This window comes from Ptychodera flava, chromosome 20 (genome assembly GCF_041260155.1).
Source record: "Ptychodera flava strain L36383 chromosome 20, AS_Pfla_20210202, whole genome shotgun sequence".
Taxonomy (NCBI): domain Eukaryota; kingdom Metazoa; phylum Hemichordata; class Enteropneusta; family Ptychoderidae; genus Ptychodera; species Ptychodera flava.
In genome coordinates this window covers 32,875,633-32,889,861 of record NC_091947.1, presented here as the reverse complement: position 1 = coordinate 32,889,861, position 14,229 = coordinate 32,875,633, and the positions used below count along the sequence as shown (strand labels likewise).

Here is a 14,229-nt window from a genome sequence, read left to right as displayed (position 1 = left end):
CTTTCGGTTGCTCACCGTATAGTTTTTAGGGAAGTATTGTAAGGATTGTTTTCTTCAAAATTCATCATGTTCAAAGTAAAATTCGGAGATTTTGAACATTAGTGTTCCCTTACCACTGCAAATAGGTTGACTTATGTCGATGTGTGGCAAGACTGTCTCGTGCGTCCTGAAAACAGTTCATTTTAGGGAATGTTCCTTTGGGAATTCGAAAGCGTATCAACTTCAACAATGAATTGTTTGAAGTTAGTTTTTAATGTTTGGGTTGATCAAAGACATCATATATCCTACATAAAAACACCGAGAAGCATCGGGCTCTAAGGAATTTGTAGTATTTTCCGATTTGCTAACAGAAAGCATTTTTCATCGCAGAAATCTCCTCGTTACCGACGACTCTGCACAGCAGCAGCCAGACAATAGGCCGACAATCCAGCCACAATGTGGTATTCCACATTGACTCCACTATTGGCGGGAAAACCAAGATAGTTGTGGATTACATTGATTACAACGTCAACAACACAGCCATACAACTGACGTTAGAATTGCCAGATGGGAGTTTTATAACGGATAATAGTCCAGCGTATACACTAGACAGTATGTTTAGAATAGTGACGATCCAAATACCTGGCCTGGCACAGGTAAAGTAATAATATGGTAGATAATTTGACCACGCTATGGTCAAATAATAAAAAAAACCAACTTTCTTTCAGTTAACCCGACCTATTTTGTTTAAGAGCCTGACCATGAACGTTTTTGCCTTTTTAAAAATCACGCATAATCTTACAAAATTTTGCTGTTTTTGATGGGTTGCACACCATTAGACATGAGGAATACAAATTTGTTCCCGACCGACCTACCCGATTTCCTGAAGCCATGTTAACGAAACCGTAATTGTTGGATTCATTGACTCGGAAAATTGTACAGCAACGTACCGTTTTAGTGGAGTGCTCTTAAGTTAGTCTGCGCCTTGAATTGTGGAGACTGCTCAAATTTTCCTCGAGCAATCTTTCAACCGCTCACTTTCAAAATCAAGATTAAAGTCTGGGGTCACAGTGCAAATTTTGCTACCAGAGAAACATATCACCCAAATTTAACGATATTTGAAATTCAAATTTGCGGCCATCTCTGTGTTAACTCTGTAAGAAAAATGAATTCTTGATATTTTAAAAAGACTAAGATGGTGAAAGTTTTTTTACTCAAAATGAGCTCCAACAAGTGGTAGATCAGAAAAGATTTGTGAAAGTTTGAGAGTCCAAATATCTGTCCCTAGTCATGAGACGCATTCTACAGACATCAATAAGAACAAATTTGCATCATATAACTCTCGGATTAGCCTCGCTTGAACAGTGGACAAGGGAATAAGTCTGCTACAGTGCGAGGACAGACTCAAGCGAAAGATGATAATGTGAAAGTGGTTATTCTTTCTCCTCGCGGTTTACATGAGTGTGAACATTTCTGCATGATTGTTCATTCAATTTGACAATGAAGTCTCTTATCTAGTGTTCTGTCATTCTTTTCGTTATTTTCAAGGTTGGCGAATACAAATTGGTCATAAACAATCCTAGTTCGAACGTACGCGATGTAACGGTTACCGTCCAATCAAGAAGTAGAGAGGCGGGTGAATATCCTATCATGGCAGTGTCAGAATGGGGTGTGCAGAATGTCTCACCGCCAAAGGCCGCCATCCTCAACGCAGCTGTCACTCAAGGTAAAGTCATCGGGCATGAATAAAAAGCATACAAAACGAAATGTTAATGTAAAATTATGCAGAAACATCGTGTACACAGCTTTGTGATATCACACTTCATCTGCGAGTAGATCTGGTGTACTCAAACTGGTAGATCCGTCGCAGGAGGCAGGGGCTGTACCCACCACGTAAAGCCTGGCGTCAAGCGACGGAAATGCCAGTCTATGGTTTGCTCTGGTATGTACTATACAAATAGGGCCATATTACACGGGGCTTTGATAATGTGAACACATTCTCAGCTGAATTATTAGATATGATGATTTATTAACTAAAAGAATGTCGGAATATCTCCCATTTCTGTAATGATATTTTGACATTCGGACAACGAGAAAAGGCAGACACCGCTTAGCACATGTTTACGACTGAAGAGTGCGTCAAATTTACCATCATTTAGGTTTTACTCCTGTTATCGGCGCCGTAGTTGTAGCGACCATAGAAAGACCAGCAGGTGGTCCTTTGACGTACACACTTCGTGATAACGGAGCAGGTGCAGATGTAACCAAGGAAGATGGGATTTATTCCATGTACTTCACAGGTTTCAACGGAACTGGCAGATACAGCGCCAAGGTGGGTGTGAAATAGGACCTGAAGTCATAAAGCACCATCAATAACGAGACAAGACACTTATCAAGTCTTACTCTATTGTAGTATTGCGATAGTTCTATCTTCTTGGCAAAAATTCATTTTCAAAATTTCAACATGTCAACATTTCTCGATAGGAGTTGAAAGTCACGGCCGTCTGGCCTAAGTCGTCTGATGCTATAATAACATAATTCTGTTCTACACCACATTTATTGCTTCCTATATTTCTCATTGCTGGAACCACACCACTGTAACCTCCATAAATGTAATAATCTCCATACTTGTAACATCAACCGTTGATAATAAATTTTAATAAAATGCACCCATAAATGTCATATCGTCCATAAATGCAACAAAAACACCAACCATAATAGTAAGAAATGGTAACCATAAATGTAATGAAACATTATAAAGGTAGAACTTGTCAACCAAATTGTAATAAATCTATTTTATCATCGCAGTTTGAGAATTGGCCCTTAACTATTTATTTATGTAATAAAGGCAAGCAACTCCACACATTGTTCATATCTTAGATGTTTGTGTTTAGTGTGTTTTGTGTATATTTTGAAAGTGTATTTTACGTTTCGCTGTTTTGTGTATAGAACTGATCGGCCACAACGTGACACAGCTGTAATCTACGTGTCAGGGCAATCTCTACTCCAAAGTGGAGAGACTGTATAAAGCTACGGTCCTTTTACGCTGTTTTTCAAAAATTTGCCCTACTTTCTTCATCAGTCCCCTCAAATTCATCTTCAGTGGATAAATCGTGTGGAATAATTAATAAATTGTTTGTATTCCTATGGTGTCCCACATGAAGTTTGTTCCTTCACTGGGGATGATAGGATGACTAATTTTGTTTTACTGTGTTCAAGGTAGTGTTCGTATTGTGTTTACTAGATTGAAATATAGATAAATGTTTTCGTCAACTTGTTTTATGTCACAAATTTCTGTTACAATGTTGTATATTTCTCTCTTGTTTGTTCTGAGTCGTCTGTCGAAAACTTTGTGAGGTATCACTGGTTGACGAGTTATTTTTACGCTTCTTCATTATGTCATCATTAGTGTCTAGAACTGCTATTCAACTTCCTTTGTCTCACAGTTTGATTGGTACCTCTCCGTTCTCTGATTGTGTTCTCAGTGTATTCTATTCTGTGTTTCGGAAAGGAGACCTAGTTTCAGAAAAGAATGCAATGAAATTACACTAGCCTTATTAAAGTGTATTATTTACTTGGGGCATTGATAAACAAATGATTATAAGCTCATGTACAAGTTCAAGTTTGTTACATTTATGGTTGAGTTTTATTACATGTATGGTTAATTTGTTTATTACATTTGTGGTTCCGGGTTGTTACATTAATGTTTGACTGTTATACTACCTTTATGGTTGATTTTATAAAATAACGGTTAATATTACATTTATGGAGATTATTACATTTATAGAGGTTACACGCCACAACTATAATCAGACCGTTCCATAGTGGAGAATGGGTCACTCGCTCTCTCGTTGAGAGATACTCTGATGTGTCTAATTGGCAGGGCCTAGCCATGGCTCCTTATACAATTAACTCGTGCCAGTTCTACATATTTCTCATAAATTCCAGCATTTATTGAATTATGGCAATATCTCGGATTATATTTGCGTTGTCAGCGCCGTTGATTGCACGCTAAATGGTCAGGGCCTAGGGATGTCATGTGGATATTTACCCTAGCTTTTGTTTGCTCGTGTTTCGTCTATTATGTAAGCTTAGGTGGAAGTGAAAAGCAACGGGGAATCAACCGTGGTGAGTCCAAGCAAGGTAACTGGATTCGGATCACCGATTGACCCAAACGTTGACAGCGGTGACGAAGACGATACAGTACCTGAAGATGTCTCAACAGGGTCTTTCCAAAGAATATCCGCTGGAGGAAGCCTTACCTGTGATGGCACTGAATGCATATGTAAAGCTCTCTTTAACACATTACTTTTTTAAAGTAGTATAGATGAAATATATCGTAGCAAAAAACGTAAAATGAGATCTCGGAAAGCTTATTGGCTGACAAATGAATACCACAAGTGCCACATGGCAGGAGATGTGACCATACAGCAGATGCTTAATTTTTTGTGTGTGAATAAAAGAAATGTACATTGCATAGTGAATGGCTCAATGGTGTTCATCGTCGACCTCGCGACGTATCAGAGATAGGTAAAAACTTCGCGTCTGGGACCCGGACCGGCATCTTTTTACAAGTGGTATAGCCACAAACTGATGACGTCAAAATCGCCGTACACAAAACACAGACGCCCCGTACTTGTGGCACTGACTAACTAATAAGGTTAAAATAATATAAATTTGCACTTTCTTCAAATCACTGTCACAATTTCCGACTGCTTAGTTTTTGTATCGGGTGAAGTACAGTGGGGGCCAGGAATTGGGGTTAGCTGACCAAATTGTCGGAACGGAGCGAGCGAAGCGAGCGGAGTTTCGACAATTTGGTCAGCTAACCCCAATTTCTGGCTCCCACTGTGCTTCACCCGACACAAAATCAAGCAAATGAAGACCATCACAGACTTTTTAGGGTTAGGGTTAGTTAGTTCATGTGATCGCGGAAATAATTCCGGGCACCATTTTACAAGTGGTATAGCCACAAACTGATGACGTCAAAATCGCCGTACACAAAACACAGACGCCCCGTAATTGCGGCACTGACTAACTAATAAGGTTAAAATAACATAAATTTGCACTTTCTTCAAATCACTGTCACAATCTCCGACTGCTTAGTCTTTGTATCGGGTGAAGTTCAGTGAGGGCCAGGAATTGGGGTTAGCTGACCAAATTGTCGGAACGGCCGGAGCGAGCGAAGCGAGCGGAGTTCCGACAATTTGGTCAGCTAACCCCAATTTCTGGCTCCCACTGTACTTCACCCGACACAAAATCAAGCAAATGAAGACCATCACAGAGTTTTTAGGGTAAGGGTTAGTTAGTTCATGTGATCGCGGCAATAATTCCGTCTCATTCCGGGTACAATATGTCCCCACTCACGTTTTATTCATCAAATTTGTTGTCATGTACAAACTGACCCCGATGGCAATGGCCATATTGACCCCTTTTCAATATAGCCGTTGCCAAAGACGGCACCCAGTTACATAACAGAATTCAGCGTTCATTCAAATGCAAATAATAATCAATATGACGGCCAAAAAATCTTTGTATGTTTTCATTTGCATTACTTCTTCTACAGGCCGAAAATCACACCTGTACATTAGTTCAAACTCTGTTATTGATTGGTTTAATTTTTGGTCCACACATTTGTTTTCTTTATCTTCGCAATATGCCTTCCGATAGATTTTTTGCCATGCTGTATTGTGGAAATTTATGAATACACGGATGTAAACAAAAAAAAATCTATATTGAATTCAAGTTCCGGAAGTCCAAATACAGCTTGAGTCGACACAGTAACAGACATTTGGTGATTGGAGTCATTGGTCGTGATATTTGTACTTCCTTTTTAATTTCTGTTGACCGGCGTACGTAATGCCAATGCTTTATCGATTTGTTCCTAAAGGTTCCAATATTGTTCCGATGAATGGTAGGGGGCCTATTCTTCGTTGTCCAAGTCTCCTCAGTTCTCTCATTTCACCGCTAATCATTGTCTTCATTTTGTGGATCCTCAAACCTTCGCCCACACCAACACCTTTGAAGGCATGTGGATGCATGCCCTGCGAAATTGGATTGGATTGGATTGGATTGGATTCACACCTTCAGACTTATTTCCAACTTATCTTTATGAGTTCATGTGGCGGAGGCGTTTCGGCGATAAAGCTAAGGCATGCTTGTTCAACGTATTTCAATTCTCTGTCCTTCAAGTTTGCAGTCCCCTTCATCGATTAATTGCAACTCTGCACATAACACCATATTATGCCAAATGTTTTGAGACGGTCTAAAAACTAACATCACGCCTACATTGACAACTCAGGAGGCTACAGCTGCCGCTGATGTGTGACACTTGGAATGCACAAACCAGACCAAGCTTGTGCTAGTGACAATATATGCACCCTAAATCATTATATTGGCGTCGAATTTCGTTTGCTTCTGTACTTAATTCACTTCGTCGATCGGCGGAATTTTATAATGTAATTTTCGTGGCATATCCAACGAATTGTTGTTCACGTTTTCATCTACAATAGCAATGAAATATTGCATTTCATACATGTTGAGTGACGAACCACTTTTATATAAAAGTGTATCCTGTCAAAACGGAACACACACCTTTCGTATTGTAAAAAAGGCAGCAAATGACAAATTCAATGATAAATGTCAAACACAAAGTTTTCAACATATAAAACATCCTAAACAAGTGACAATTTAATACTTTAATTGTGCAAATACAACAAATAATATGAAAAATATTCAAAAAATAACAAATCTGCACAACAAACACGACAATGCAGAGAAAAAAATAAAGACAGGCAATAAAGAATCAATGCAGAGGCATAAATTCATTAAAAGAAGGAAAATGCGTAAAAGACTTTCAAATCATTACAAGTGAACATTATAAATTCATCAGTTCCTGCTTAGCATTATCATCCTAACGTTTATATGAAACATTGCATCCCTCTCTCGCAACTTGTTCTCGTGGAGTACAGGTTATAGGTAGTGCTTCACATGCTGCAGGTGCTGGGTTCGACCCCCGGTAGCGGTAATAGTTGTTGTGTAAAAAAACGTAACTTAAAAATAACACTTCTCTCCCTTGTCATTAATCAACTGTTGCTTCCACATAGGTATCAGGCTGGCTGAAGAGACATGGATAGAGTAATAGGATACCTCAAAATGAGGGAAAGGAGTAAAAAATTGGGACCCTTCTTTTCAATCATTTCCCCCTAAGTTTCTTACCCCCATTCCTAACTCTTACCCCCAAAATAATTTATCGCCCCTTTTAGAACGTAACCTTTGACCTCATTTCCATAAGTACGCACATCTTTGACGTCATCAGTTTGTGGCTATACCACTTGTAAAATGATGCCTAATTCCGTCTCATTCCGGGTACAATATGTCCCCTCTCACGTTTTATTCATCAAATTTGTTGTCATCTACAAACTGACCCCGACGGCAATGGCCATATTGACCCCTTTTCAATATAGCCGTTGCCAAAGACGGCACACAGTTACATAACAGAATTCAGAGTTCATTCAAATGCAAATAATAATCAATATGACGGTCAAAAAATCTTTGTATGTTTTCATTTGCATTACTTCTTCTACAGACTGAAAATCACACCTGTACATTAGTTCAAACTCTGTTATTGATTGGTTTAATTTTGGTCCACAATTTTTTTCCCTTTATCTTTGCGATCATGCCTCCCAATAGATTTTTAGCCAGGCTTTACTATGGAAATTTATGAATACACGAATTTGAAAAAAAAACAACTCTATAACGAAAAAGTTCCGGAAGTCCAAATACAGCTTGAGTCGACACAGTGACAGACATTTGGTGATTGGAGTCATTGATCGCGATATTTGTGCTTGCTTTTTAATTTCTGTTGACCGGCGTACGTAATGCCAATACTTTATAGAATTTTTCCTCCAGGTTACAGTATCATTCTGATAGGTGACAGGGGCCTTATTCTTCGTTGTCAAAGTTTCCTCAGTTCTCTCATTTCACCGCTAATTATTGTTTTCATTTTGTGGATCCTAAAACCTTCGCCCACACCAACACCTTTGAAGGCATGTGGATCCATGTCGTGCGGACTTGGATTTGCTTCACATCTTCAGACATATTTCCAACTTATCTTTATGAGTTCATGTAGCGGAGGCGTTTCGACGAGCTGAGGCGTGGATTTTACTTATTCAACGTATTTCAATTCTCTGTCCTTCAAGTTTACAGTCCCCTTCATCGATTCATTGCAACTCTGCACATAACACCATATTATGCCAAATGTTTTGAGACGGTCGGAAAACTTATATCACGCCTAAGTTTACAACTCAGGAGGCCACTGCCGCTGATGTGTGACACTGGGAATGCACAAACCAGACGAACTTTGTGCTAGTGACAGTGTATGGACCTTAAATTATTATATTTGCAGCGAATTTCGTTCGCTTCTGTACTTCATCCACCTCGTCGATGGGTGAAATTTTTATGTTATTTCCGTGGCATATCCAACGAATTGTTGTTCACGTTTTCATTTTCAATAGCAATGAAATAATGCATTTCATACATGTTGAGTGACGAACCACTTTTATATAAAAGTGTATCCTGTCAAAAACGGAACACACACCTTTCGTATTGTAAAAAAGGCAGCAAATGACAAATTCAAAAATAAATGTCAAACACAAAGTTTTCAACATATAAAACATCCTAAACAAGTGACAATTTTATATTTTAACTGTGCAAATACAACAAATAATATGAAAAATATTCAAACAATAACAAATCTGCACGTACAACAAACACGACGATGCAGAGAATAAAATAAAGAGGCAATAAGGCAATCAATGCAGAGGCATTAATTCAATAAAAGAAGGAAAATGAGTAAAAGCCTTTCAAATTATTACAAGTGAACATTATAAATTAATCAGTTCCTGCTTAGCATTATCATCCTAACGTTTATATTGAACATTGCATCCCTTTCTGGCAACTTGTTCTCGTTGAGTACAGGTTAGAGGTAGTGCTTCACATGCTTCACATGCTTCACATGCTGGAGGTGCTGGGTTCGACCCCCGGCAGCGGTAATAAATGTTGTGTAAAAAAACGTAATTAAAAATAACACTTCACTCCTTGTCCTTAATCAACCATTGCTTTCCACCTAGGTACCAGGCTGGCTGAAGAAGACGTGGACAGAGTAATAGGATACTACAAAATGAGGGAAAGGGAGTGAAGATAGACCCTTCTTTTCAATCTTTTGGGACCCTTCTTTTCAATCATTTCCCCCTAAGTTTACAAGCCCCCATTCCTAACTCTTACCCCCAAAATAATTTATCGCCCCTTTTAGAACGTAACCTTTGACCTCATTTCCATAAGTACGCAGGTCTTTGACGTCATCAGTTTGTGGCTATACCACTTGTAAAATGGTGCCCGAGGACCTGCTTGGTGGATACCAAAAGAGGTGATTCCATATGAGGTATATAGCCTACAGTTGTTCCGATTATTCATTTGTGATGATGTGTTAGATTGGAAGTAAAAGTATGACTTTTATGACGTTACAGATGCCGCGTATAGAGACTTCTACCCGCCAGCAAGAATTGACGATTTGAGTATTCTCAGGAAGAATTCCGACAAAGGTCAGGTGACTTTTCAGTTCACAGCACCAGGTGATGATCTGGATCAAGGAAATGGTAAGTTGAATAGATACATTCTGATGTAGAGTCCTGGCCAATTAGATATGGCAACTTTATGGCATTTGTGTAGGTGAACGGAAAGGCATTACTGTTCAGGTACCGGGCGTAGTGACCTTGCCGAATATACCCTTTACATCTTTGTTCTGAGCGTATCGATTGCAATCTTGAGTACTCCTTCAGCAAAGAGGATACACAGAGAATAGCCTAGGAATTCGGCATTTATTCTTTGTAGTGGGCAAGGCCATTTTAACGAAGTCACGATCTCAATATGAACACCTTTATCAACGTATCTACTGATCGATGTTACTTCAACGGACACTTAATATGTCAGTCATTTGATGCAAGATGTTCTTCTCTGCACTATTAATTGAAGCTACCAGCTACGAATTCAGGGTACACCAGGACTTTAAAACGATGTTGCGCGAGTTTAATAAGACCGACCTGGTGGATCACGAGATGGTCATTGAAGGTGATCTTTTGGCGCCAAAACCGGCTGGTCAGACTGAAGAATTTACCATCGAGATAAAGGTCAAAACAGGTGAGAAGAGAATGACTTCGCGTGTATGCAGTCAAACTGTAATCTATAGTAAAAATAGGACATTATATAAAGAGATAAGCACATATACATTGTATAAAGAGATAAGTAGGGCTTCAATTCTCCGTAAGATAATATTTTTATAAACAGTCAATTTACAGAAATCTAAGGTTCTGATATCTCCATGGAAGTATTGAATTTTTAGCATTTCACATTTTTCTTAGATTTCGCGCAAATGCTATTTTTGTCCTTACATTTTGTCCCGATTCCGTGTTGTTTTCATTACTATCACTCTAATTATCGGTATACGTCTGTCTGCCAAGTTGTCTGTATGCCTGAGTGTCTCTCTGACCATTTAAATCCCTTTTCAGCGCCATTGACAGCTGTGTTTGACAAATTCACGTGTCTGCTTTCTCACCAGATTCGACTGTATATGTGTTTTCTTTGGTTGCCAACGACGACTTTGGTAACACTTCACCGCAATCGAACATCGTGACAGTGTCTCTCGATCCCAAATCCGACATACGTATACCTGTCGTCGCAATTGTGATCGTCGTCCTTGTCGCCATCGTCATAATTGCAGTGTCTTGTCTGATCGCTTGTGTTAAATGCAAAACTAAATCAAAGGTAGCAGCGGTAAATGTCGTACCCTAACGGGATTGGTCCACTCTGATATAGAACTGTGAATACTTTTTTTGGTTACCATTCTAGACATCATTACTCTATGTGAGTTACAGAAAGACATTTTTTTAGATAATTGTTAAGTTTGTAGACCGTGAGCTATTGCTCCAAGGCCTTAGTACATTTTAAGACGTATGGTCGTTATTACATAAGATCATCTTCCAGTAGCTGTAACTATATTGACGATTGGAAGTACACAATCATTCCTTGGCATGTGTGCTTGATTGTTTGTTTGTCAATACTCTAGGCCCAAGTATATTTTTTGTCGGTCGGAGGAATCGACTTCATACAAATGCATTGGACTGTAAATGTAATTCATCTATGTAAATTTTTTGTGACGAAAGGACAGTACTCCTTACGATAATATCATTTACACAAGTAATGTGTACTGGTTACGAATACAATTATTTTTACATTTTATTTACATTTAAGTAGTATGGACAATTTATCATAACATTTAGTTGTTATTTGTTGTAGTTTTATCTCGAAAGGGGCCTAGTCGCTCTTTTTCGACGCCGTTTTGATTGGCTAATATGAAAAGTTGTGTTGTTTGACTACTTGAAACATGCTGAAGTACTGGGCACTGAGTTAAACCATGCACTCGATTAAAGACTGTTATAAATTTGAATTTGAACATCATGAAAGTTTTTGTAATGAAATCTTATTCGACGGTGTCTTTTCATACAGATGAGGATAACAACTTTCACTCACATCATGGCAATGTTTGTCACAAGAATGGCTCATTTTGTGTAGAGGTCAGGAACGATTTCGTTGTATTCAGTAATAGGGTAATTTTTGACACTTTTGAAGTTATGCATCGACATTATTTTTACACTGAGTGACAGTCATAAAAGGTAAAAAGAGCGACACTGCCCCTTTAAGCTTCGCAATTACCTTCAGAGGTACCGCACGTCTTTATTTTGCTCTATATTTTGATATAAATGACAAAAATGACAATTGGAAGTATAGTCCAATTGATTTATTGTTATTTAATGATACCAGCAATTGTCTGAAGGAATTGGCGCTACACACAATTTTATTTCGCTTTACTTAAATGCCATTATGTAAAATTGCAAAACTTGTACTATATTACTTAAAGTGTTGACTACTTGATTTTTCAAATCGACACCGTTTTACTTTACTACAGCAAACTTTAATGTTACATTTTAATGGTATTTTGAAATGAGAAGTTAGGTGACATTTGCCCGGTATTAATACTATGACGGCCTTTGATGACTTCATCGTTTTGGACGTGTCACAAAGTTACCATATGTTTATATTCCATAAAAAAATTCCACATTTATATTCCTATACCATATTCTGCCCTATATTCTGACAAAATGACGATTGGATAAATGCTTATATTCCATGATATAATAGTGCAATTTATCATTGTTAGTGTCAATGGTGTTAACGTATTGGTTGCACACTCAATTTTATTTCACTGTGTGCTGTAATTGTATTATATATAATTGTAAAAATTGTACATTACAGAATTCTTGATTTTTCAAGTCAAGAACACCATGATACTTATTAAAGCAAACGTCGACTTAAATGTTACATTTTAATGGTATTTTGAAATGAGAAGTTAGATAATATTAAGCTTTGAAGCTAGGGTCCGATATTAGTAATGTGACGGATGTACGTGTCGCCACCGTTCTGGAAGTGTTTTGTGTCTATGTTTACAACTATTGTCTTACAAATTTTGACCTAGTGTTATTGGATCATGGATTGGTATGATTGCGATTATTTTATAAACCTATTTTTTATTATATTTCGGAAATACACAGAAAAAGTAATCAACTTTAAGTGGCCACGTCTATGGTGCAATGGACCATAAACCTAGCGTATTGGTACTTAATAGCGTATTAGTACTTCATAACTCAGTACTTCTGGCGATGTTCATTGTGACGAATTATTTACCAAGAAGCTTACATATACGGACTCTTTACATTTTTACATGCATATCAGTAGGAGATTTCTGCTAACATTCCTGTACTACATGTATTTGTTGATGTACTTTTCCTTTTTACGATTTCTCAAATGTATACCTGGCTTTATTTGATAATAATGTCGATGAGCCATCAAATCATACTGTCAGTGCCCTATGTCCTTTGTCCGCTGAATGTAGATACGTGAGGAAATGAACGTATGCTCATACTGAAAATTAGTCCGTGACACATATATGCTTATAACCAATAATAGACTTTCCCCAAGTCAGTGGGCTTATCAATATGATAGCACCATAAATTGAAGGAGTAGACTTAAACAGACTGACATTACGGTCCTTACATCTTCCGGTGATCTGATTCCACTCGTCTCAGAGTCGAACAGTCAATTCTTATCAAGCAAGGCAAAGCTGGCATCAATGTTCATTTCAATGTCATTGATTTATCAGTACCATGATTGGTTGCATCTTTGTTTTTGTTACTATTACGTTTTCATGTCTTCATGTAGTGTTCTTTTCTGTCTCAGTACTGACGAAGGGTTGTAGCCGAACGTGTGTTTTTTTGAATTCCTCCTCGTGACAAGCGTTTAATTCCCTGCTGGTCGGTTTGTAGTCGATTTTATTCTATACTTGCTGCAGTTTATCCCTTCTTGTGAGGTGTTTTATATCGACTTCAAAAGGCTGTCGCGTTGATTGTTAGGTTATCGCGAAGCCCACAGGTGAATCATGGTGTGGCCGAACAAAGTAATAGACAAATGACAAGCGGCTAGTGGACTCTTCTAAATCAGTCCGTATGGTGGTCAAGAAACGCTTTGTTGTAAAGTATTGATTAAGCCCTTCCCTGTCTTTCTACTATTGTTCACGAGATGTAAATTACCGAATATCTCTGAAACAGTTTTTATCAGGCGCAAATTTACTTTCAGATAAATTTCACGAAGAAATACAACTGTTTAAATATAATAAGTACTAGGATCTAAAACTGGTACAGAGGCAAACAAAGATATCCTAAGCATTTCTGCCCACATCAAAGTTGTTTTAGCGGTAGGCTGTAATGCTTGAGGAATGTTGAGATGAGTTCGGTTGCCCCATTGTCTCTGCATGTTCCTGCCCTACCGAGCTCATCTCAACATTCCTCGACAATATTTTCGCCGGCATCGTGAAACACTCCCCACTTTTGTCAAAGACATATCTCATGCCATCAAGATCTTCAACAGCTTTAGACTGTATAACACTACGATCCTTTAACGCCGTTTTTTCGATAATTGCCGTCTTTTCTTAATCAATTGCCTCAAATTCGTCTTCAGTGGATAAATTGTGTGGAATAATCGATAGATTGTATGTATTCCTATGTTGTCCCACTTGAAGTTTGTTCCTTCACTAGGGATGCCAGGATGTCTAATTTTGTTCTACTGTGTTCAAGGTAGTGT

General features: G+C 38.2%; 1 protein-coding gene across 2 annotated transcripts in view; it reads left to right on the top strand.

The window, feature by feature from the left end:
• The window catches only part of LOC139120706 (calcium-activated chloride channel regulator 4A-like), a 35,777-nt gene extending 22,829 nt beyond the window's left edge, over positions 1-12,948 (top strand). For both annotated transcript variants that reach the window (XM_070685243.1, XM_070685242.1), the window contains 7 exons: positions 370-635; positions 1,528-1,705; positions 2,139-2,311; positions 4,075-4,264; positions 9,507-9,635; positions 10,012-10,176; positions 10,595-12,948. In XM_070685243.1, coding sequence (XP_070541344.1) covers positions 370-635; positions 1,528-1,705; positions 2,139-2,311; positions 4,075-4,264; positions 9,507-9,635; positions 10,012-10,176; positions 10,595-10,827 — 1,334 coding nt within the window. In that variant the 3' untranslated portion in view covers positions 10,828-12,948. The remainder of the gene's footprint in view (positions 1-369; positions 636-1,527; positions 1,706-2,138; positions 2,312-4,074; positions 4,265-9,506; positions 9,636-10,011; positions 10,177-10,594) is intronic.
• Positions 12,949-14,229: the final 1,281 nt, after the last annotated feature.